The sequence below is a fragment of the Apostichopus japonicus genome, chromosome 6 (assembly GCF_037975245.1).
Source record: "Apostichopus japonicus isolate 1M-3 chromosome 6, ASM3797524v1, whole genome shotgun sequence".
Taxonomy (NCBI): Eukaryota; Metazoa; Echinodermata; class Holothuroidea; order Aspidochirotida; family Stichopodidae; genus Apostichopus; species Apostichopus japonicus.
In genome coordinates this window covers 4046856-4072978 of record NC_092566.1, presented here as the reverse complement: position 1 = coordinate 4072978, position 26123 = coordinate 4046856, and the positions used below count along the sequence as shown (strand labels likewise).

The window sequence follows — 26123 nt, the reverse complement described above, 5'->3', positions numbered from 1 at the left end:
CTGCACCCGGGACCGCCATTTAAAATGCATAACTGGAGGAGGATTTTTTTTTGTGGCTATTACTAAAGTATTTTAGTACACAAACAATACTGTAGTTTCCGTTGAGTCGAAACAGAATTATTTAGAGAAATTTGATGTCAAAGTTAGCAGACTCTCAATGACCAGAAACGCGATGCGTAAGAGCGCATGAACGTACAGGTCTGTAATCAGTCTCAAATCGTGGGGAATCGCCATATATACCGATATATATCGACATACCAATTTCCTTCGACTTCAGTATACCAGTTTCTAGCAGCTTAAATTGACTTCTACCGATTTTAATCGACATATACCAGTTTAATTCGACATATCATCGATTTAAATCGACATATACCAATTTAAATCGATGGTAAGGAAAATAAATCGGTATATGTCAATTTAAATTGGCATATACCAATTTAATCCGATAAACATGCAGTTACATGAGAAAGAATGGTTGTAAGAATTGTTCATACATTTGTTAACTCATTTTGGGTAGCAATTCTTCAATATAAAGTAAATTATGGTTAAAAAACTGCCAAAGTCTGGTCATATTTCGTAAGTTTAGTTGCTATTATAGGCCAGTATACATACTGTGCCGTACGATACCGAGGTTTTGCCGCAATTGAAAGACCGGTCTTGTGAAATATGTCGATATCTCGGGTATTTCGTCAATATGATTTTTGCAATTAATCGTGTTTTCAGTCAGTAGTATGCAATATTAATCTAATCCACGATATATAAAGCTTTGGGTGTATCTCAGTCTCGCTGCCTTAAGTAATGCTTTCAGAAAGTCACCGTAACTCCACGTGAGCAGACGTACGAGAGTGTACATCCCAGCATATCTGAGCACTTTCTCAAATACTGAGGTAGGCCAATTCACCCCATTCAACAGCACTGCAGTGCAGCCATGACGAACAATTAAAGTTTTTTTCTCGAAACCAAGCGAAGAACAGAAGCAAACCCTCCCCCCCCCCCCCAAAAAAAAACAACAACACAGAAGTACCAACTTCACGGAACTCGATCCGCACATCACATCAGCGATTTTTAAATAGTTCAAGAGAAATCTGGTTCCTGGCCGAATTTTGAGGCGGACATCCATCTGCTGAATTTCGCAATTTAGGTGTTAATTTTTTTTTTTTTTAAATTTTTTAAATTTTTTGCATATAGAAGCGGTATCATATCTGCTCATGTAGCAAGTCGATTTTGCATGACAGCATTTTTGGCAGTGGGCATGCAGTATCATTCGCCATATTGTATAATATCTCAGTGTTCTTGACCAATGTTCAGCTAGTTGATGTAGTTGCTTAATTCTCTACTAACTCCCGGCAACAGCTCATTATACTGATTGCATGGGTACGCTTTCGTACGGCAAGTTGCATTTTCACTTCTCTGAATTGGAAAGATATAATGCCTATAGTATGCAAGAGGATGTACCAACATCCGATATTGCAGAACAGCATTTCGGCCTTTTGGCATTCCATATAACCGTTAATGGATACTATAAAATGTCCCGTCCGTGACTAGCTATTGCGTTTGGCCCGGGACCTCAACTTTATTATTTGATCATTATCCAACAGCTGGATCTACTATAGCTAGAATCTTTGATCAAAGATTTTCACTGTGGTACAAAAGTTGTCATATTGCATAGGCCAGTTGTAATAAGACTAAATTTTCATAGGTGACAATTGTTTCAGTAAACATCACATGATACATGTCACATTGTAAGATAAAGTGCAACTAGCCCTTTGGCCTATAACAATTATGAGTTTGTTGATGTTTCTTTCATTTTGCTCCGTGTCCTTCCTGGTACCGCTTATACAATAGACGTCACATGGACTTTAAACAGATCACAAAGGTCAGTTGTAACTTACATAAGACCGTCCTTTACCAAAAACTAATGACTATATATCAACCTGCTGGTGAAAATAAGTACAAATAAATCTACCAACAGACGTCTCGCGATTAGACAGGATAGTGCATATACAGTTGTTAACCTGGAGTAAACCAATGATTAAGTCAGTGCGTATAATCGGTTAACGTCTGCAGCAGTTGGCTCAGATTTTCTCTTAGAGAAATAAATGATCTGTACGTCACAGTTGCCGTCTAACTTTGGACTGCGTACCGGCTCATCGGTTTCACTTATCAAAACAATCATTATCAACAAAGGGTTCAGATATCATATTAGTTAGAGTACGTAGTTCACATTCATTGTTTACATTACATTCGTGTTGAAAGGAGCTGAAGTCGTCTGCAACCTCCCCGCCGAGATTTTGTGTCATTTCGTCTATGCCAGTTCATGTTAAACATCATGGTAAGTGATCAACATACCGAAGGTACTTCCTATGGGACTTTCAGGGTAGGCTAAGTTTTATTTATTATGCCTTCTGTTTTGATATTAATAAAATAATTAACGTAAATAGAGCAATACGTTAGGATTAGCCTAACTTAACTTAGCTATGGTACAATGCCTAAAAAATAGGATACCCTACATGATCGTAATCATATTCATAGGTCTCTAAGTTATAAGCTAAGTCAGTAGTTCATCGTAGTAACACACCGATGTTGTCGTAGGCTAAGCCAGTGTTAATTGTAGTTATACCTGCCGAAGAAGACAAAGTTTGGACTAAATTGTACAAAATGCTACATGAATTAACGGATACAAAATTGTGTTGGCCTTTTTCATAGGAAAGTGTAGGCTACTGTATATAAACATTTTCATGCCATAGCCTTTTATTAGTTTTAGCCTGATATTTGCTATGAATTTGCTAAGAAGAAAAGAGTATTCAACAAAAAGGTACAGTATTTTCAAACTAGAAGTTCTTATATTAAACAGGGTCCCAGCCACATGAAACTGGTACATTGTATTTATGTTGAGTCCAGGATATTGAATCGTACAAGCTACATAAACATTATGACTGTCAAGACAAAAAGTCCTAGCCCATTTTCGGACTGATAATTTTAATTTTAATGAAATGTAACTCAGGAATGAAGTACTATGTAGCCTTGCTTAATATATACACCAACATTGCAGTCAAACTTATCTCAATTACTATTCTAGAAGTAAAGACTTCCGAACTTTCATCAGTATTGTGTGCATTTCATCTATCATGACCTGTTGAATGATAATGTAACATCGGCCTCGCTTACAATAAGATTTCAAGTGAATCAGTTGGCATTTCTTGAGTTCACAAAACAAAGTTTATACTTAACAGATGCTGTTGCAGGTACAGGGACTTTGTTTAATATTCTGCCACAGTGAATCAACAGACCATTGGTCCACATTTCACACAAGTATTGGACTCAATGTTGACCCCAGGGAGGGGGAGGTTAAGGTGGGCATTGGTCGGTATATTTATTACAGAGCAACGATTTTCACAGATGCTACAACAGGTGACAAATTGCAGCACCTCTGAACAATGGACATTGGTCTGACCCCTAGCTCCTCCCTCTCCCCTTCCCCCTCCCCCTTGCACAATCTCAAACTTGTGGCAGGTTATAAAATGCTTGTCAATTCAAGTAAAATGTCATCAATTGCATTCAGTTATTGTTCTTAAAGCCTGTCCCAAGCCACTGAATGTTTACAGCAAATTTTGATGTAAAAAATTCAATACATTTAAGTGCAGATTATCAAATTCAAATTTATTTAAATCATCTCCAATTCTTCAGAAGACGGGCGAAAACTCTCAACATGGAAACGGAAGTTTTTCAATGGCGGAGACTGGGGGTCCAGGTACCATCGTATCTTGTCACGAAATCCGTTACCAGGTGAAGGCTAAAATTGAGGGTAAATGGGGGATGAAAACTATACTGAATGATATCAGGTTCGTATCTAGATGTGATAAATTTTAAATATAAACCAGTCATGAATAAAATATAACTTAAAGGATTTTACAGAAAACAACAACGTTTAAATTTGGGAGCTGGGCGTTCTTGATAACCTTTAAATAGAACTGAATAAGTTTGAAAATATATTGTAAATCAAAGCAAGGATCCAATGTCCTGAGATCTCATTTGGTTAGGTACAGTTTATAGGCCTATCATTCTTCTTTAACACTGCATGTGGAGTTGGGTTGTAAGGTATTTGTCATTCTCAACAAACCATGTAATATCAGGGCAAAGTTTGAATAACATTCTGGTCATGTACTAGATGACCACAATCCGTTCAGACGACCAAACCTACACATCTTTCCTACAGTATACATACATATTGGTCATGTAACTTTGCTACATTTTTGCGGAATTCCAAATTTGCTGTTTGGACAACGAAAATGTAAGGCCCGGTTGTCTGGGAACGACCAGACAAAACCCTTAAAACTTTGCCCAGTAATATTCACAGATAGTTGGGTACTTTTCAATGTAACAAAAAAAACCAAAACAAAAGAACAATTATAATCATATGGCTGATCCTTAATTAAGTGTTCCTTTCATGCCTCGTTAAGGCAAAGAGAACACAGTATTTGTAAATGTTGACAGATTTTTAAAAACTTTACAAAAATTGTTTTCTAAACTAAAAAAAAATATCACAACAAATTGATGGCTTGAAAATATTTTGGTTTGATGACCCCAATAATATTGACATCCATTGGCAGAAGATGCAGTGGTGAAAAGGGAGTAAATTATTCCCAGAGGTGAGCTTTGGCTGTGAATTATGTAAATTAGATTGCAAATTCGAACGATAATTTCAATAAATATGCTATTAGAACCAATGTAGCCTGAAACAGTTTTATGGAATTGGTAAATGAAATCAAGCTATTCTGGATTATCCTAACTTCTGCATCTATAATGCATCTATTAACTACTACAACATGGAGATATCCTCCGATATTTACACTTTGTGGCATAATTCTTTGATTACTGAATCAATAATTTATCCTCTGTGTGGAATATTACCTGAAAACTGAGGCAAGTTGGAAAAGTTGCTAGAAAAAATAAATCGTCTGACATAGTTTTTTTCTGTTAGAAAATAAGGATATTTTTTCTTCAAATTACACAAGTGCCTCCCCCACCCCCCATTCCTTGCTGTCATATATCCTTTCAGTGTTAGATCATTTCCCCTCCATACACCGATCTTCATTTTGAAGGGGAGTTGACCTTCATGAAATACTTCAGCCAGGTTACATATTTTTAACCACTGATTAAATGTCAGATGGTATATTTGGCAACTTCCTCTGCCTTATGACTGTCTGACTTCTGTCTTTTATACATGCTTCAGTTTGGCAACAAGTTTGTTTTTGACCACAAGCCATCATATATTTTGATTGGTAAGGTAGTAGTTTGAAGGGTGACTTAAGAAACAAAATTGGTCTTTAAATGATGTCATAGACTGTTTACAAATCTCTGTCGAGTTTTATTTCTCTACCACTCTCAATGTTTGAGTAATGACCCTTTAAACATCTGAGGCTCATCAATTAATGTGGCTGGACAACTTAGTCTAACACTGAGGTCAGTCATAAGGTCAGTTTCTCAGATGCAATGCAATGCTCAATAAGGAGACACAACATTTTTCTGGCTTCAAATACTTTTACATGTTTACACAGGTGTTATAAATTTATCAAGGACAATTGGTGCTGAATGGCACCCAATGAATGGTGCTCTGTTCTTCATATAAAATTAAAAGAACATGTTTTGGTTGAGTTATTAGAATTTGTAAAACAATAGATTAAGACTAATTGTTAGGCCTACAGTGAGGGGATGACATTGATCATCACCAATACTTTTTCTTATTGACTATTAAAGGAGCATTGCAGAGATTTAATATATTTTACAGCTGAGTATATAGAAAACTGGAATACCTACAGAAACCCTTTTAACATTTAAATTAGTCTTTTTGATTTACTACGATATATGGAGACTAAAATTCTGTCCAAATTATATTTCAAGTGCCAAATAAAATGAAGAAAACATGTAATTAAAAATCATATTTGCTTAGATATTTTGGGTAGACTTTGACATTAAGGTTCTTGCCATTCTGTCTCTTCCCAGTGGTGTGTTTTGTGCCGGAATGAACGCCATCTTAGGTCCGACCGGTAGTGGAAAAACTTCGTAAGTATCATTTCAATATCTGAATTAATATGAGAAAGTAAAGACTGAGTGCTTTAAAGTACATCTAAAAATAATTGCTTTCTCCATCAACATCCTCAGTAATAGATTTGGCTTCTTTGATTTTGTTAATGTTTTGGACAAAAGTTTATATTCAATTTCAAGACCACTGAGTTAATCTTAAAAGTGAAAATGGGAAAAACGAAAATTGTGTGAAAATGTTTTACAGTGGATTATATTGATTTGTCTTTTTAAATCCAAGTCACACAAGTCAGAGTTAAATAAAATTAAATCAGGGGAAGGTTGGAGAAGGATGAAGGGTGGAGCAGGATGAAGGGTGCAGGAGAAGGATTAAGGGAGGAGGATGATGAAGGGTAGAGGAGTGGTGTGAAGGAAAAGGGTGGAGGAGAAGGAAGAAGGGAGGAGAAGGAGAAGGATTAAGGGTGGAGGAGATGGATGAAGGATGAAGGGTGGAGAAGAAGGGTGGAGGAGAAAGGAGAAGGTCGGAGGAGAAGGATGAAGGGTGGAGGAGAAGGATGAAGGGAGCAGAAGGATTAAGGGTGGAGGAGATGAAGGGTGGAGGAGAAGGATGAAGGAGATGGTCGGAGGAGAAGAAAGAAGGGTGGTAGAGAAGGATGAAGGGTGAGGGTGAAAAATAGAAGGGAATTGTGAAGGGGAAGGGGGTATTTCCAATGTGTGGAATATAACAACAACAAATGTGTAGACAGAATGAAGAGCATTCAGGGCTCATGCAGGTCACAAGGAACTTTGCCCAATATATATCAACACATTCATTTGTGATTTGACTAAATATGTTCATAACCATTATTCTCCAACAATGTAATTTGGTTTGAAAAACATTGATTGATTACTGTGTGATTGAAGAATGATTGACTTATTGATTGACTAACATGCAGCATGTAGATAAAATACTGAATCACTTCTGTGGTTAAATTAATAAGGTGGAAGTACTTTACTAATTGATCGATCACAGTACATAAAGTATCGTTGTTGCACACGTCACCTTGATTGCAAGTTTCATAACCCCTTTTTTATAAGTGTTTTATAACCACGAGTAACAGTCTGTCCGTTTTATTTGTTGATTTTATCTTCGATCCTTTCGTAATGTGTCTCTGTATTGATTCAGCTAGTACTCCATGCCCGCCTACTGTAGGTTGCTTTGTATTACATCAGCTTTGAGGTTGAATTGTTATCTATAGAGTGCAAAAGTGTACAGTTGGTAAATATTAATGCCAATAGACTTTTTTCTCTTAGTGATATTTCAAAGTCATTGTGCTATATATACCCTATTATGGGTTTTGCGTGAGAAGAAAAATTGCTAAGTTGAAGCACTATCTTTCACAATCATTGTAATATTAAGTTGGCTTTCGATTTTGTTTAAAATGTCAAGCTCAGCTAATTAGGAGTATCACAGTTATAGTATGAAACAAATTTAAATGGGCACTGAAGGAATTACTAAAAACTTTCAGTTTTGGGAGGTATTTTTCTGCAACTCTTTTCATTTCTTGTATAATTTTGTTGTTGATTTTTCCCTGAAATTTTGAACTCTTTGCTCAGCTATTTGATGTACTCTGAATTGCAAACATTATTTTGAAAGAATAGTAGGTCTATATATTAGCCATCCAAGTTCCATGATAATGTTTATGCACCCATCTGTTGCCAGATACCTTAATAACAAGTTCACCAAACATTAAAGCAAAATTAACATCTTGAAAAGAAACTTTTTGATGAGATGTGCCTCCACCTAGTAATCCTTTAAAATTTAAATCACCTTTTTATTTCTAACAGGGAACAAATAACTCTTTTAGCTAATTACAGAGTTCTAACCAGTGACCTAAAGGTTACAATTTTTTGTCATTGTTCTTATGTACCTGATTTTTTTTTCTTACAGGTTGCTGGATGTTCTTGCTGCAAGAAAAGAACCATATGGTCTTTCTGGAGTGGTCCTGATTGATGGCAAACCACAACCCAAAAATTTTAAATTGGTTTCAGGTTACGTTGTGCAGGTATAAACTAAGATATATGATGACTTTATAGTACAATATTTAACTTAGAGACGTTAGCATGCAGTTACATCCTACGTATACCCACATCTTCACTTAGATCTGCGGTTTTAGTCGGAAGTAACCACAATCTTTTGTGCAGTCATTCTCGACTGTTAAAGGGAAAATGAGGTGCCTGTCAATTCAGTCTGTTAAGTTTGACCATCAAGACTTACACCAGGAATTGATCAAATTAGGCAGAGGCTTGAAAGAGAGTTTAAAAACAATGAAATTAGATATGCGGCAAATTTTCTTTCTGTTGTGGATAGAAAGCTCGTCGGAGAAATGAAAGCCAGACTTCAAAAATGTTTGATTGAATGGTTTCCAATTATTTGTGAATATTACAACACTTGGTTGGGATATCATAAAGTTACAGCCAAGTGCAAAAAACAGCTGTAATATTTCTTGTTAAAAAATATGAAAAACAGTCTGTTATTGCCTATCTTTTATGTTATTTAATTAAGCTTTAGTTTGGAAGGTAGCTACGAGATAGATAAAAAGTGTTCAAAATGTATTGTAATATTAAAGGTCTTTAAAGGTAGAGTCGTCGCTGTTTATAATCCCACTTCACTGAAAACAGAATATTTTACTGTATGCAACATTGTACATAGCTCAGATCACTGTGTGGTAGACCTTACCAGGATTATTCAATATACAGATATAACAGCCATAGAATACATTCCAAGGCAGACACCAGATAATACAATCTACCAGAATTCTAGTAGACTAAAATATATTTACTGTCTAATCAGGCCTCGAAAATGTCTCTCGTTTGTATTACATTGGGTAGACTTATCATAGTTTTGGTATTGATTTTTTTCGGTGTTTTATGAACAGTAATGCAATAGTAGAACCAACAATCTGTGTCAACATTCTAAATTGATTTCTGAAGCAGAATTGAGGCCACCGAGAGGCAAGATCCTCTGTAATATGCGCACATAACGAATGCCATGCTATTGGTTAATTTTATGTGAAGCTTAGGCCACAGTGCTTTATCAGTTTATACTTTTACTGTCTGTAAGTTGGTTATTTAACAATGGTGGAAGTAGGGCTGGTAGCAGAGGTGATAGGAGGATCTTTGTGGCTGTAGGAGGGGGGGGGAGGGGGATCTTGTTATTGAGTGGGGTGCATTGGACCATCAAACACAAGCAGAGAACTTGGTAGGGGTCCAGGGGCAAATCCCCCACAAGCTGCATATTCAGATCTTTTTTGTTCTCTCATAGCAGTATTGGAGCACAAATTGTTTTATTTAAGTTATTACAAGGTTGTTGAAGACCCTGTTGTCCTCCCCTTCCCCCCCCCCCACCCAACCCCCATCCCCTTGGTTTCTATGCCACTTGGTTATGGTCAAACCCAGCATTTCATAAGAGAGCATCTGCAGTCTCATAATATTATTTGCAAACGTAGCCAGTTGCAATCAGCGTGAGGGTTCTAGACCTAGTTATAAGTATTCATATTCCTAAAAAGTAACAGGGTTTTCCAGAGTACTAAAAAATGTTTTGAAAAATCATTATGAATGGCCCTGGTCATTTTTTTGTATCAGACCTATCCGTCAAATTTCTTCTTTACATTTTTTATTTTTGTTTATTTCATGTTTTGCTAATGCTTTGGATATAGATTATATTATGTACGTATAGGTTTAAAAATATACAACGATACTTTTGAAAAACCAGTGCAAGCAATGAAATATGTCTATGTTTTCCAATGGCAGGCTACTATAAGCTGCTTTGTAAGATTAGACTATGAATGGCCCTGGTCATTTGCTTGTATCAGACCTATCCGTCAAATTTCTTCTTGACATTTTTTTATTTATGTTTTATTTCATCTTTTGCTAATGCTTTGGATATATATTATATTATGTATGGAAAGGTTTAATACTTCTTTCTGTTGTCTTCTTTTGTTTTTTTTTATCCAGGATGATGTTGTCATGGGAACATTGACAGTCAGAGAAAATTTAGAATTTTCAGCTGCTCTCCGTCTTCCAAAGAATGTCTCTAAGGCAGAGAGAAAGGAAAGAGTTGAAGACGTCATTAATGAGCTCGGACTGACTCATTGCGCAGATACAAAGGTAATTGGAAAGTTAGGGTACAGAATGTGAAAAGAAGGGTGAATGATGGAGGGTAGGGTTACAGTGGGTGGTAAATGTTTTAGGGTGAAAGAAGAAGATAGGGATTGGAGTTTTTTTATTTTGAAATTTAGGTTTACAGTTTACAGTGGAGATAAAGCGCCTTGCCCAATGACACAACGCAGTGATCTGGCCAGGACTCGAACCTTTAATCCTTAGATCACAAGTCCACTGCCTTAACCACTTGACCACAACGCCCTCACAAGTTGTGGCATAAGATGGTAAGGGCATCAGGTTAGAAGCATGATCCTACATTTCATCATTTTCCTTAAAGGACACAGTTTTTTTATTGATCTTAGTTCATCCTTGCTCTGTTCCTTGTATTGATATTTCTGTTTCTTGTTTCCTACTCATTTTTTTCATTTTTCATTTTTTTGAAAGTACTATATGTAGAAAAAATCAACATGGTTTCTTTTTCAATATTCAATATTCATTTAATTTCCATTTATGAATAAATTTATAGGTTGGAACGGAGTTCATCAGAGGTGTCTCCGGCGGAGAGAGGAAGAGGACAAATATCGGAATGGAATTGATTATCAAACCCACCGTCCTGTTTCTGGATGAACCAACCACCGGTTTAGATGCTAGTACAGCTAATGCAGTTATGCACCTTCTGGCCAGGTCAGTTGGAATCAAGAAAAATCTCTTTGACAGTGTTTTATATCATCGTGCATCCAAGTCTTGGAAACCCCCTGCCCTCCCCCCCCCACTGAGGGACAAGTTATTTCATGAAATGACAGGACATGCTTTTAAAATTCACAACGGGTAGCAGACAGTCAAGGATCATGGCATGTATGAGATACATCATGGCATATGCCTGGCAATATGTTAGCATAGCATTCTACAGGGAAGTAATATGTCATTAGTGCAAAGAAGATTAATGATGCATATTTTCCAACTTTGGACATTGGTTTTGTTTCAAGTAACTGCTCTCTCTCCCTATTTTTTCTGCATCCCCTAATCCCCCCACTCCCATTTTCCCAAGTTTTATATAGGACGGGAATGATTTTGATGAATTTGGACGTATTTTCTTACGTTTTTAATACGAGAACGCTTCCTTCTTCCAGTATATTCTCAATCTACCAATTGTTTTGACAAGTTGCACCTCCTCTCCTTGGGTAACACTGTTATATTTAGTGACAGGAAAGGTGATGCATGAATGGCTTTTATATCCTTTCACCCTACAAATTTCCTTCTTTAATTCTCCTTCTTTATTTCTTTTTCCTTCTTGAAGATTGTCCAAAAGAGGTAGGACAATTATATTCTCCATCCATCAGCCGCGTTTCACAATCTACCGCCTCTTTGACAAGTTACACCTCCTCTCCTTGGGTAACACGGTCTTCCATGGACCGGCAGACAAAGCATTGGATCATTTTACTTCAATCGGTAAAGAAAAATATCGTCGTTTTCGTTATCACAAGAGACATGAAAATCAGTTGATCCATTAAGTCTGTCTTAATAGGACATTTAAATGTCACCTACCCAAACACAGCTCCACATTTTACAGACAGTGATTGGATATGGGTGCTGTGGAGCAACTGAATACATTAACAGCTTTCAGCCCCAAATCAGATATGCAAATTAGACTTGACCTCTGACATGAAAGTTTTTTAAGGTGTAGATCTTGGTTTCTAAAGCAACAGACTTTACTCAATTTTATAAAAAGTACGGAAATGTAATTTTTGTCAAGCTTATTTGACCGCAAGAAAAAAAAATTAATGAACGGATTGAGAAGAAAAATTTGTGTCATAGGTAATGCAATGTAGGAATTGCATACAAATTACACCAACTTGCTGAGAATATATTCTTCTTACATTTGTAGTCCAAAATTAAATATTCCTCTGAATTTTTGTTTCTAGTTACTTTATTTTGGTTCACTTTTCAGGTCTCTTTGTAGACAATTTACCTCTTTATATTCTATTTTCTCCCTTTTTTTGGGGTTCTTGTGAAATCCTTAAACAGGATATATATGTGAACCACACAACAATCCTCCAGACTTTTTCCTGGACGTGATAAACGGAGATTCGACAGCCGTCTCAGCAATGAACCCTGACCTGGGTATGTACTCAGTATAAATTTAGAGGTGGATCTTTGTTACAAATTGGAAGCCACCAGCACATCCACTGTGACATGATGTGTAACTGCTCCTATTCTATGCCATAGCACAGGGGTTCATAATATCCTAGGATGGCCAGAAGGGTAACGTCTGTTATAGGAAAGGGCCAGAGGGAACCAAAATCTCACTATGCCCAAGACTGAGCAATTTGTACGGTAGTCTGTTAGTACAAATACAGCTATATAGAAACACTGTTAGGAGAGGTTATCAATTCTAGACGTAATGTAAGGTTCTTTGGAACACAGAAATGATAAGCCAAAAACAATTCAATTATAAAAGGCATTTATTGTGAAAAAAAATTTATCTTGATATATATACTTTTGCTTACTTTTCTTCTTTGATGAGGGGGGGGGGGGGCGGTGGGGACAGAATTATTGAGTTTGCCCATTTTTAGCTCTTAATAATAGTTCCATTTTCCTTTCCTTTTTAAATTCTTTTTCTTTTCTTGTTTTGTTCTTGTCTGGGTTAAAACTTATAAATGTGTTTTTGTCCTAGTGTTGCTTTTCTTTTCATAATATTGCCCTTTATTTTATGTTGATTTGATTGATTTTTTGGTTTTACATTATTTTTTTTAAAGAAATGGGCAAGCCCAGTGGGAAAGGAGATTCCATAGATCTAGAAGGTGAGTTTCTTAAAAGTGACTTTGCTACAGAACTAAAGAAAGAAGCATCCAGAATAACACAGGACCTTCGAGCAGAAGTCGGTTTTCAACAACAGCTCATCTCATATCCCAGTTCTTTCCTCAAGCAGGTAAGAATATCGAGAAATCTTTATCAAAGTTCATGACTTGGGGAATACTGTCTTCCTAGGCCTCATGGTGGTATCTAGTTTTGTCTATTTTATGGCTCAAAAGACCAGCTCAGGACAAACTTTTACCGGCCAACCAATCGTCCGAGACGTCCAACTTTCTATGCAGACAACCAGAGACTAGTTTTTTATGTCAGTTCAGATTGTTTGTCACTAAATACCCCCCAACAAAGATAAAATTATAAACTGGTTTCGCCCTCCATAACTTTGAAGATACTGAAATAATACAATAATAATTGAAGGCCTATGATGCACCCAAAGGGGAGTTGTAATGCCTCACCCCCCACCCGCCCCCCCCCCCCAAAGCTGGTATTCTTTCACCAAGCTTTCACATCTCTCATATAGTCCTCCTTTATCATTTTGCCTCAGTTTTTGGGACAGCCAAAGTTGATGTTTGGGCAACCAAAACATAAGACCAGGGTTGCCTGAGGGGTAACCAAATGCAAATAAAAATTTGCCCTGTTAGCCTCAATATGATTTTAATCTTGTCTTGTAAGATGGCTTAGTTTATGACTACATTTGAAATAAACTATTAATATAAAGTGTGTTTCTTGTTCCTCAGCTTTCAGAATTGGCTAAGAGGGCTGTTAAGAATATTATTAGGAATCCCTTCCTGACAGTGATACAGGTGAGGTTAATCTTTGACTACTTTTTTACCAATTGTTTGCATTCTAACAGAATAATTTTTGAGACAAAATTCCAGATTTTAAAGGTTTTTTTTCTATCTCGATGCTTTGGAAAATCAGTACACAAAGTTGCACAAGGGTAAAGGCCAGTCCCTAAGACAGGGCTGAAGGAGGGGGGGGGGGGGGGTGGTGGTAAGGTTAATCTCCAAGTGAACTGAAAAATGCCTACAGTATTTGGTTTATGTTTAATTCAAATAAAAATATTAAGTTGAATGTTGCAACGCACCATTTGCACATGGAAACTTTTTGTAGCCCTCCATCCCTCTCTGTCTTTGAACAATCTTCCAGTTAAGCCAATGAAAGATACCACAACAGTTGAATTGTCAATATAGTCAGTCATCATTTTAAGGGCTTGAGCAGAGGTGCCAACCAATACGATTTTGTCGTATTTAGTACTATAAAACAAGTGAAATACGATAATACGATATTGCCTCTTGAAAATATGATTTTTCATCTTTCAAAAAAAAAAAAAAAAAAAAAAAAAACTTTTAAAAAGGAAGTGGAATTATATAGGAACATGTACAAGTAACCCCCCAAACCCCGACAAACACGTTGAACAACAAGCCTACATGGGCCTAAAATATGTGGAATGGGCAGCTTTAGAATTTTCTCATTAAATGTTAATGAAAAAGCAAACATTTTACTTGCCCGTTCTTACCAGTATAACATTTTTCTGACATTTTACTGGCCCGGGGCCAACGGGCCAGTAGTAGTGTCAAGTTTTCGTGAAAATCTGATTTTTCTCTCCAAAATCTGATTTTTTAGGATATTCAGTCTGTTTTTTTGTGTCAAGAGGTTGGCATCTCTGCTAAAGTGATGAAAATTTTGTTTCTATTGTTAATGTTTCTTTCATGGTTTTTTGTTGTTGTTGTAAATGTAATAATTCTTCTGTTCTTTTCTTTCCCTAAACAGACTACGACCATTATCCTCTTCTCTCTCATCGTGGGAATGATTTACTTTCAGCTTGACCAGTCACTTGAATACGGTATTCAGAACAGGTAAAAATGGAATGTACTTTGTCGTACAGAAACAATTTTCATTTTGTTTTTCATTCAGTCTGAAAACCTTTTGATTTTTAACATATCTCTATGAATCAAATCAGAACTTTTCCCAATTGTCTTCCTAATTTTGAAATTAAAGTGGACTAGTTGTGCTATCGAATTGTATCACTGCTGTAAAATCAAGCAATGTTTAATTCTTCTTCAAAGACAAAAGAAAATCCTTCCTTATCACCTTCCCACTTATCTCATTTGCTTTCTAATGTTTTATTATCTTTCGCTTTTCCCATCTGAATTTTTGAGGCCATAATAGTTGATGGGACTTGTCTTAACTTTCCATGCCAATAACCAACTAATGACAAGAAGTGGATTTTGCTTTTTTTTTACAATTTTTATTCCATTTTTCAGAATTGGTGCCTTTTTCTTCCTGATCATGCAGCAAGTTTTTGGAAACATGAGCGCCATCGAACTATTTATACGAGAGAGAAACATTTTTGTGTAAGTTCATGTTTTTTTTTTATTTGTTTTCTTATCAGCCCATGGGTATGGCTCACTAGTAAACTTAAATTAAACCATGATAGGGACCTATACAAAAAGTGTTGTAAGCCGTGCTTATTCAAGGTCTGAGGTCAAAGGTCACTTGACATTAATATCACTCAAAGTCTGAATACCTTGTGGACATGATAAGTGTAAAAGTAATGGCTTGGATTGAATTTATATACTTGAAACCCTATTGTTCTCTGTGGAGGTCAATTGTCATCTCAGGCTAACAGGTCAACATCTAAAAACTTTGCAAATAGGCCTATTTGAAACTTCGTACGTAGGTCCACATTTGTGCAAAAACCGTGCTGGTCAGTTGAAGTCAGCAATGAAAAAAAAAATATTGTGTGAAATATTATTTATATGAAATGTTCTCATATAAAATGAAGCAAGGAATCAGTAAACCTGTCTAGCTAAAACTGGTCACAAGTTGTTTCTTGTGGTCATAGAGTGGCCATGGTGAAGATGTAGAAACCATTTGAAACATTGCTTGTATAGAAGTTAGAAGATCTTAACTGAAACAAAAACCAGATAAGGGCACAGTTAAAGTAAATGCTCAGACAGACACCTTAGTTGGACCATTGAAGGATGAACAGAGCAAAATTTGTCCAGAAAAAAAAGGGCAGTGAGAATGAAAGGAAGAGGCGATAAAAGGAAGAAAACGAAAAAGATATAAGTCTGATAAGAAGAACATTTCTTAATCCCATTTACTAATTTTCCTTGACAGCCACGAGTCAGCGAGTGGATTTTATCGAGTTTCTGCGTATTTCTTCTCCAAGTCTATCTGTGATCTCCTTCCGATGCGTACCATACCCTCCATCTTCTATTGCACAATCACGTATTGGATGATAGGTAAGATCTCATACAGATTTGACTTCAATTGGAGACAGGAGTCCGCAGACGGTTTAGGTCCACGACCCAGGATCTTCCATGTGGACTAAGTAAGGACCCATCAAACCACCCCGCCCCTCAATACATGTGGACTAAGTAAGAACCCATCAGACCCCCCGCCCCTCAATACATTTGGACTAAGTAAGGACCCATCAAACCACCCCACCCCTCAATACATGTGGACTAAGTAAGGACCCATCAAACCCCCCCGCCCCTCAATACATGTGGACTAAGTAAGGACCCATCAAAGCCCCTGCACCTCAATACATGTGGACTAAGTAAGGACCCATCAAACCCCCTGCCCCTCAATACATGTGGACTAAGTAAGGACCCATTCAAACCCCCCGCCCCTCAATACATGTGGACTAAGTAAGTACCCATCAGACCCCCTGCCCCTTAATACATGTGGAATAAGTAGGGATCCATCCAACCACCCAGCCCCTCAATACATGTGACTAAGTAAGAACCCATCAGACCCGCCTCTCAGATAGCATTTTGGACTAAATGTTTTAAAAAGAGAACAATTCAATCGATTGTTTTAAGAAGACTTGATCGAAGACTGTTATAGATCAAGTTTCAAACATTGGAGAAAACATCCTATGAAATTGGTTTTAGGTTGCTTCCCGTAGTTTGCAGACTGTTGATTTAACAGGAGAGCTTTATACATGATCAATTTTATGAAAAAAGTAATTATTGATTTATATTCTGAATCTCTATTCTTTCTTCTGTCTTGGCTTGATAATTAAACAATTATTTGCAATTAACTGATGAGTCAATCACTTCTCCTCATATGTACTCAAAGTTGCAACATTTTCTCACAAATTATTGGAAGTTGAATATACTGAAGCGGTCAACCACAGGTCAAAGTTCAAAAGATTTTCAGTTCAGTCTGGCAATTCAAACGAATGTGAGGAACATTGTCAAAACATACAAATGTATTTCATTCATAAATTGGCTACTGAAAACCATCATTCTTTTATCTGTGTTTGACCTGATGAATGATACATTGTTTAACATTGACCATTTTTTATTGTTTCCTTTCTTTGTGTTTCATTGGAATTGATCAAATGAAATATCTCCCTCTATAACTCTTCTTTTTTATTTGTGTAATCTTTTGTTTTTGGCCTGCGGTGTGAACTTTGATTAACACAGTAATAATAATAATAAGTAATATTTATACAGCGCATAATCAGCCAAAGCTGCTCAAAGCGCTTTACAAATGTAAAACCTCAAAACAAATAGTAACAAAACCTAAAAATTAAATATATAGAACCAATAAGGCATAAAATGCATAATTTCGTTCATAAAATGCATAGTTTCTAGTAACATGCCATAGCTTCTTCTTTTTGTATTAAGAGATTTTATATTTCCATCTATTTCTTTCTAACATTATCTAAAATGAGGTAATGAGGTCGGTCTGTCATTTCCATTTGTTCTTTTCTTTTTGCTAAAGTTAAGCTAAAAAAGAATATATATTGCTGTATTGTTTTAATATTTCTTTACTTTTTTCAGGCCTGAAGGCAGATGCAGGTGCCTTCTTCATATATACGCTCACTCTCTTACTAACCACTTACACGGCAACAGCGCTTGCTTTTGCTATCAGCTCGACGGTCAGCATAGCAGGCATTGCAACGCTTCTAATCGCAATGTGTTACGTATTAATGATGGTGCGTTTATATCTAATATCTACTTTCTCATTTCAAATTTGTGGCTGTATGCTGGCTTTTATTTCCAACTTTCCAATGACGTGTTTACTTTCTTTCTTTTTTCTCCATTATTCATAAGATCTGAAGGATGTTCTCAATGTATGGTGGTTTTGCAAAAATTAACAGCAAATTAACTCTCTCTATTAGATCAAATAAATATTCCTGCAGTTTGTCCATATATTTTGTGACATTTCTGGGTATTGGGATCAATGTTACTGTTTGGTACTATTTTTTGGTTGTGTGTATGCTTTTTAGTGTGATTTTTGAAGTTGTGTTTAGCCCTCATTCCTGCTAAAATGTTTGTTTTTGTGCCCAAAGATTTAAGCTATCAATTATATTTTTTATTATATAAAAGTAATAACAGAAAACTGACTGGGAGTTTAGTTAGACAATGGAAAAGAGCAAAGAAATTTATGGCTAGAATAGGATACCTCCCTACCCCCCACCCCCAACCCCCCCCCCTCGCCCCACACCCACCCTTTTCTCCTTACTCTGCCTCTCACCTTCACCTCCCGGTGAAAACATGTACACTCAGTCGAGGTTATAGAAACATAATCTACGTTACAACAGATTTGATTGTCACATGATTGGACAATCTTGTGTATAATTTTGAAAAATATCTCTTGAATTGTCAAATTTCTTTGGAGAATATTAACAATCTTTATTATCATCAGCCCCTCCAGTTTTAACTCGGAAACACATTGTATGCAAATATGGTTTGAATTTAACGATTAATTGTTTTTTTAGTTAAATAAACATGTTTTTTTTTTCTGTCTTTTTCAGATATTTAGTGGTCTTCTTGTCAATATTGCATCCTTGCCATCTTGGTTACGATGGCTCCAATACCTCAGTATTTTCAGATACAGTCAAAATGTAAGTGCAGTCCTGTTATAGATCTCTACATTTAAATAATGTTATAGTTCATAGTGAAGAGGTATATTAGTGTTAGGGTAATAAAGGGTTTGTGGATTTGTGGTAGGATGCCAATAGTTTGGTCTTTCTGATGTATGCAAAAATCATCCTTTGTCCATTTTGCTCCCCACTCAGCCTCCACACATAAACCCCCATCTACTTTAAGAAACTGTACAGAAATAATATTGAACAATGGGTCATTATTATATATCTTTCCCTTCCTCTTTCCTCAACCCTTCCCCCTACCCCAACCCCTTTGCTTATAAGAAAATTTTCTCAAATACTATTAAACATTGGGCAAACCTTCCCCCTCCCTACCGCTTTAAGAAAATGTCCACAAATAATATCGAACATTAATTCATTATGCATTTCTAACCTATTTACAATTATTATTATTACTATTGACTAGTTGCTGTTTCTATATATATATATATATATATATATATATATATATATATATATATATATCACTTTCGGTGATCATGCACTGAAGAAGAGCTAGTTTTGATCGAAAGCTCTGCAAAAACCAAACATTGGCTGTTTTACTTCCAATCACTTGTCTAATTTAATTATTGTATCTCACTCGAGATCCAGCCTTTCTCTAAATGCAGCATAGTTGTTTAACAGTTTTTCTGTTATTCCTATATATATATATATATATATATATATATATATATATATATATATATATATATATATATATATATACTGAAGGATACTTTATATAGACTGCTATTAATACTTAATTGCTTTCTCGGTTTATTTCTACATTGCTCTTTCTAGCCTCTGTAAGTGATACGATACAAATAAATCCTTGTCTTGACATTGAAACCACCGTATATGACCTTAAACTACGTTATAAAAAACACATAGCAAAGATAGTAGCACCTCTCAATGTATAGTTTCCATAGACTGATATGGACTTCTTTATCTTGTAAAGTTTGTAACATAAGAGGCAAAACGTGATCCAGCTATGGAATAAAACAGAGGTACATAAAGGTCTATATAACTCAAGACCTATATAGGAATAAGAGGAATCTATATACATAATGACTCCCTGCTGTTATACAAGCAAAGGAGAATGCCGTAACAAAGAAACGCATGATTGCTTAATCATAATGACCAGCTCTGCTTGCCACTGAACTCTAAATTTGCATTTCATTTGCATAATAAAAGTAAAGGAATCTATTACACTACTACATTATTGTATTGTTTTTTTTTTACAGGCATTGGCAATTAATGAGTTGAAAGGAATGGAATTTTGTGGGAAAACACCTTTAAACACTACCACTTGGTAAGTCACCCCCAGAGTCATCCCTCAAATATTGTTGAGCTATATTTCTGTCACTTTTCAATCTTTTTCTTCGAAAAAGCAAAAGAACTGAAAAAGTGAGCATAGTTTCCATGCTTAGAATTATCAGAGAGTGTGTAAAAGTAAGAGGGCCTGACGTTTTCGATCCTAGCAGGATCTTCTTCAGAGGCTGAATCAGAGATTAGATGTAAGAATGATTTGATAAAAAATCAGATTGTCAGTTGATCTGTTAATCTCGAAGAAGAAACACAGCACTATATATAGCATATCTGTAGTCCTTGACTTCTGTCTCATCCTGACATTCAACTATTACAATGTCAGTTTTCTGAAGTTATGTCTAAGTATTAAGTATAAAATGAAAAAGAGAATAATTGCTAACAATATGTCAAAAGTTGTTCAATCCAAGTATTCTTCTAGAGTAACAGTTAAAACAGCTTTCTTGTTATTTTTCTTGTTCAACAATTTTACCAAAGTTAATATCTAGTAAATATTATGAAATTATTTCTCAACTGATAAACTATTAAAGACACCTTTACAATTATTTTACCTTTTCACTTAGCTTTACTGGTCAAGTTTCACTTCAATTCACAAAGAGAAAAGCTGAATTTTTTTCAAAATTTTCCATTGTGCATTTTCACACGTTAGACTTTGATAATAGAAAAGTCTCTGTGAATCATTTAATTTGTTGCTCACTAGCCCTCATTGAAAAAATATCTTAAGCATGGGTGTCTTTATTTGTCCAATTACAATCTTTTGCTGAGTAATGGTGGCTATGTTTCGTAGAATCAGCAGTCACACTCGAAGGATATATGCTTTGAAGGTGATGTAAACACAACCATCATCTTTACCTTATATGACAGAGATCTTTGTGGGGAACAAATTCCTACCCCACCCCTCCCTCCTACCTCCCAAACAGGTAAGAAAATTATTTGCTCCATTTTTGGAAGATATTCTAGTTTAACAGTCTTGTCTGGGAGCTGTCATGTTGTAAATGTGTGAAGTCATTGTGAAGAAAAAAAAAATTGAAATTTCTCTGTTTTTGCATATTTCAAAGATAAAGTGTTAACAGTGTTGACATTGAAATTGATGCCACCATTGGTCATGTTAAGAGCTTCAATATTTATATTTCAGCGAAACCCATGTCCGGTACATCGCTGTTAAAAATTGTTAAGAAATCAAAAGAAAAACATAAGAAATGTGAAGAACGTATAGCTTGATAATGTCATAATTATTCTTGATCAAGTCTTCAGCTTTTTTCGTCTTCGAATAATCACTAAATCATCTGTGACATCTCCCAAATGGAATCAGATTTTTCTTCAGGTGTTTTGGGGGAAGTTGTCATGAGGTTATTACCTCTATCGTTTAGACCAATGACGATGGTTGGGGGATATGTGTTCTTCTTTTATGTAAACCAGGGTTGTCCAACCTACGGCCCGTGGGCCACAGTCCGGCCCGCCGCAGGGTTGCGTCCGGCCCGCCAGAGATGCTCTACGGTGCGAAATTTAGTGAGCAGATTTATTGATAACAATTTGAAGCTATATAATCAATCATTCGAACCTTCTGGGTCCAAAAAACTGCATACAGGTCAGTTTGTGTGACACTCTCTCAGGGGAAGGGGGGGGGGCGGCTGGACTTTATTCATCTGTTCTATCAGGAAGGAAAATAAATCAGTGCGTTCCGGGTGCAGTGCTCTTATTTTGTTGCCTTGGGCTTCGCGCGAAAAATCGAGCGTAGAGTTCATGCGGCCCCCTCCTTCATCATTATCATTCTATGTGGCCCTCCTCTGCAAAAGGTTGGACAACCCTGATGTAAACGAACATGGTTTCTATGGTAATCGAATCTCATACCAAGCTGCAATCTCTTCATTTGTTTCTCCTCCCAGCACTTCTGGTACGAGTTATCTGGAAAACCAAGGCATAGACTACACCGTCTGGGGTCTCTGGCAGAATGGAGTGGCCTTATTTTGCATGACAGTCGGTCTTCTGGTGATAGCGTATATACAGCTGAGAAGAATGCCCAAATTGAAGTAAACAGGACAAAAATTGGAGGTGACGGATATGTTTAGTTGAAATTCTAACTGCATGTCTTTCAACTGGGTTTACTTTACTGCAGCGTTCCTATTTTACCGTTCGGCTTTCTGTTCCTGTTCGTCTTATGGTTAATACTAACGATTAACATATTTATTATGATTAAAATTGATGATGATTTATTATCATGATTATAAATCTATCATTTATTATGATTAAAATTTACCATTTCCTTTCAATTTTTATCCATAATTTGTCTGTTTTTTCTCTCTCTCTCTCTTTTCAATAACACATTTTTTGTCCAATACTTTGTAGCTGATCTTTGGCTTCAAGTTTGGTCTCTTCTTGTGATTGTTAGTCCTGTTCATTGAACAAATTATTTACAAATTTACAAATTATTATCATAAATGCCGGTCGATATGAATCAAACAGGTTGCTTGTAACATCTTAAGGCTGTATTATGGCAGTTTTATAATGGAATGTTGATGTTGTAAAATTTACGAGATTTTTAACTATTTAATGTAGCATTTTTCACGTGCTTCACTGGACTCATTTTCTTCTGGAAAGTTTTGCTTTGTTCGTGACAATGGACAGTTGAAACACCTCAGTCAAAAGTTTGAGTATACTGGTCATAAAAAGGCAAATTTCTGCCCTTTTGTAATTTTTTTTTTTAAAAGAATAACTTAACAGATAAAGATTGAGGATACTGGTCATAAGAAAGGCAAATTTCTGCCCTTTTGTATTTTTTTCTGAAAAGAATATAACTAAGACTAAGAATATAACTAAGACTTCCACCAACCTAACTCCTTTCTTAAAATGAAAAAAGAAATATGATAATCATAGAAACAAAAATGACTAAGCAATTATAAACAGGAGTAAGGTCACTGCTTTGAAATAATCAATCGGATTATTGGTGTTTGAGGTGTTTGTACTGAGTCTCTGTATTTTTTCTGTTTTCAAACAGTATTCTAAAGTGTCGTGAAGTATATTGTGTTAGGCAGTAAGCCAATTGTGAACCCATCATTGTCCATTATTACTTCTGTGGAAATAGGTATATCAAGGGCTATTCAAAAAGGAATAAAGACCACAAAACCTATTGTTGCCTCGATATATAATTCTACCTTATTTTAATTCAAGGACCGATGAAATCAACTTCCATTAGGGTCTGGTGATTTCGTTGTATAACCTTTTAAGGTTTAGCCCCCCCCCCCACCCACTCCACCAAGTGCTGGTATGTTCATTGAAATCTTTGTGCAATTTGTCTCTTGTCACCTTTACAGTTTTGTGTAAACAAAATATAATTTGGCTTGGAATTCATCAGTTATATTTAGCTTGTTATAGCGATCACGCCATGCTGACGAAATTCTGTTAACTTTTGGCACAGTGTTTGAATGACTTTGCCATTTTTCAATCGATTTGGCTGAAATTTTGTCAGGGGATTAGGTGAGTTAAGTTTTCATACTTGTGATCATATTTTATAAATTTGAAGGTGATTTGAGGTCACGAAAGGTCATTGACTGGAAACGTAAGCAATCCTACTCGCGTTTGTCCAAATCTGCTTAAATGTCGTGGATATAACGTTTGAATGGTGGTGAGCTAGACTTATTCAGGAAAAATACGTTTGTCGTCATGTGAGGGTCCAAAACAGGGCCTTTTGTAGCGTTACCAGTTCTGATGAAATATATCATACATGTGAGTAATCATAGCATAAACATTTGTCTGGGCAATGAAATGCTGAAGAGTGGATCAAATTAATTTAACACAGATTCGTTACCCTTTATTTGATGGGGAAATCTGGGAGAATTTCTTAGTTTGATAAATCAACAATCTTATTTTCAGTATTAAAACTCGGTACGTTTGATATCATTGGAAGCCAAACACAAAAATGGTGCTTTCATTTCTTTCTTCTTTCCAAAAGGCTTGTGCAAATATTCTGCAATCAGTAAACACCCTGGCTAGCTTTATCTTTCTTTATCATGCTAATTTGTTATTGTCTTTATCACATTGTTCTATGAAAGTCAGTGTACAGGTGTAGAAACACTTTTCTTGAACGATCAGAATATTTCTTGTAAATAAAGTTTGGATAATTCTAGTAAATTTTATTTATAAACTTGATATACCTCAAAGAATTTTTTCTTTCCAGTTTTTTACAAAAGTTCAAAGGTCGTCGCTGAAGAACTCTTGTATTGTCACTATCATCCATTTATTTATTGATGCAGCAATTATTTATGAGATTTCCAATATGTGGGGGGCTTTAGGTGGGGGTGGGGGGATGGTGGGGGTGGGGAATGATGGTGGTGGGATGTGATGGGATGGTTTAAATCTATTTGTCACAAGTCTAATTTTTTTTATCTAGGTCTACCAGTTGAGTTGCATAATAGAAAATGTCAAATGCCCATTTTTTTTCACCACTCCTTCATGCTTTGCTGAGAGCCTTAACCCCCCCCCCCTCCCCTCCCCCTCAACACCATTGCTTACTAGGTTAGATTATCCCGAAGTACTGAGATGCTGTTAATATTAAATAATATTATAGCTGACATCATCATTGTGGGAAGAAAACTTTGTGAAGTTAACAAAACTCCCTCTGGTGTTGATCCCTGTATTTACAAATCATGACCCTCACTTGAAATCCTTTTTGTTAAATCTTTACCATTGAGATGGGTGAGTGAGAGAATTGCCAATTGTTGTGCCTATTGACAGTTCTTCATCTCAAACATTCTTTACCCTTTTGTGAGTGCTTTGATGTAATTGACTGGTTAAAGCAGTTTGCACACCTGAAGGGTATATAGATAATAAAGGAGTGTTCTGAATGTAGAGAACAGTTTAGTTCTGGAGAGAGTGAGGGGTAGGAGAGGAGAAAGGTGGGCAGGGGGCGGGGGGAGGAGAGATGGAGAAAGGTGAGCGAGAAAGGAGAAGGACTTTTAAGAACAAAGATTTCTTGTTGTTTTCGTTATTATTTTCATTCTCTTTTTATTACAATCAATTTTTATTATCATTATTGGTGGCTTAAAGATGGAGAGGGGGAGGAAATGAAGAGGAAGAGGGATTGGAACGGAGGCTAGGAAGGGGGGGGTGGAAGGGGTTATAGTTTCCATGGTTTTGTAGGTATGAGGTGTTATAAGATTGTTAGGGTACTGGCAGCTCCTTCCATCAAGGGTTTTCCAGGTATTTATAGATATTGATGAATTGCAATAAACAATTAAATAGACACTAAGACAATGAGTTTAATAGTTGCCCGCTATGGTCATGATCAGAAGTAATCATCATTATTATAAGTCTGTGGTAGCGATTGAAAAGACTAAAAGCATTCAAGGATCACATATTATGTATTTTGACAAATGTTGGTGGACTTACTGGATAACTTATTTATTTATTGATATCCTCATGAGAAAAAAATCATGTCTGGGAAATGTACCCCAATGAGTGAGTGTATATGATTGGAATGAAAGAAGGTAACATTTTTTTTTTGTATTTGTGTCATAAAATATTAGGTCAATTTAGAGCAACATACTGCTTTGAATATTTGAGTCTAGTCTGTGACTTTGTTGAAAGACCTTTGTAGAATCCTGTACCATTTACAATCTTGCCATAATGACATGCAATTGGTGAGTGTGTTGCTGTTCTCAGTAAGGTCTGATAACTTTAGTCTACAAAAAGGGTTTTTTGTTGTTGTTTTTGGCATTACTCAATGCGGTATGTGTTGGATGTCTTCTGTCATATCTACACTAGCAGTCTACATGGTTTAATGAGTACCATCCATATATGTTTTGTGTAGCTAGCCAAGAGTTCAAACTATACCAGTAATTATTTGTTTTTTTAAATTATCAATGCAAAGGGATATGATTTAGCAAGGACTATTTACTTGGATTCATTTAGAAGG

At 36.0% G+C, this 26123-nt stretch overlaps 2 protein-coding genes across 5 annotated transcripts in view; both read left to right on the top strand.

The window, feature by feature from the left end:
- Window positions 1-1814: 1814 nt before the first annotated feature.
- Window positions 1815-26123, top strand: LOC139968714 (broad substrate specificity ATP-binding cassette transporter ABCG2-like). Of its 3 annotated transcripts, none has more exons than XM_071973022.1 (17): window positions 1819-2377; window positions 3688-3842; window positions 6004-6063; window positions 7973-8087; window positions 10039-10191; window positions 10712-10869; window positions 11483-11634; window positions 12211-12306; window positions 12942-13114; window positions 13734-13799; window positions 14770-14855; window positions 15264-15353; window positions 16123-16247; window positions 17799-17953; window positions 18776-18865; window positions 20131-20198; window positions 22099-26123. In XM_071973022.1, exons 1-17 carry the CDS (start codon window positions 2318-2320, stop codon window positions 22244-22246), a joined length of 1950 nt encoding a protein of 649 aa, XP_071829123.1. In that variant the 5' UTR covers window positions 1819-2317; the 3' UTR covers window positions 22247-26123. The 3 variants fall into 3 exon arrangements, 2 of the variants coding, with proteins under 2 accessions (XP_071829123.1, XP_071829124.1); XM_071973023.1 differs by having other exon boundaries at window positions 1820-2332; window positions 22099-22839; XR_011793529.1 differs by lacking the exons at window positions 17799-17953; window positions 22099-26123 and having other exon boundaries at window positions 1815-2377; window positions 20131-20178.
- Window positions 23549-26123, top strand: part of LOC139968712 (broad substrate specificity ATP-binding cassette transporter ABCG2-like) — a 34529-nt gene continuing 31954 nt past the window's right edge. The window contains exon 1 of one of the 2 annotated variants that reach the window (XM_071973018.1): window positions 23549-23686. The gene's annotated coding sequence lies outside the window, so the exon portion shown is untranslated. Of the gene's footprint in view, window positions 23687-25982; window position 26123 lie in introns of those variants that run through there. The other variant, XM_071973017.1, reaches the window with a different exon arrangement.

What these genes read in the sequence shown, in the direction of transcription:
- LOC139968714 (XM_071973022.1), top strand. Translation starts at nt 2,318, where the DNA reads ATGTTAAACATCATGGTAAGTGATCAACATACCGAAGGTACTTCCTAT. An exon ending in AGCAATGAACCCTGACCTGG is followed by an intron (nt 12,307 to 12,941) that starts GTATGTACTCAG and finishes TTTTTTTTAAAG; the next exon opens with AAATGGGCAAGCCCAGTGGG. An exon ending in TTTTCAGATACAGTCAAAAT is followed by an intron (nt 18,866 to 20,130) that starts GTAAGTGCAGTC and finishes TTTTTTTTACAG; the next exon opens with GCATTGGCAATTAATGAGTT.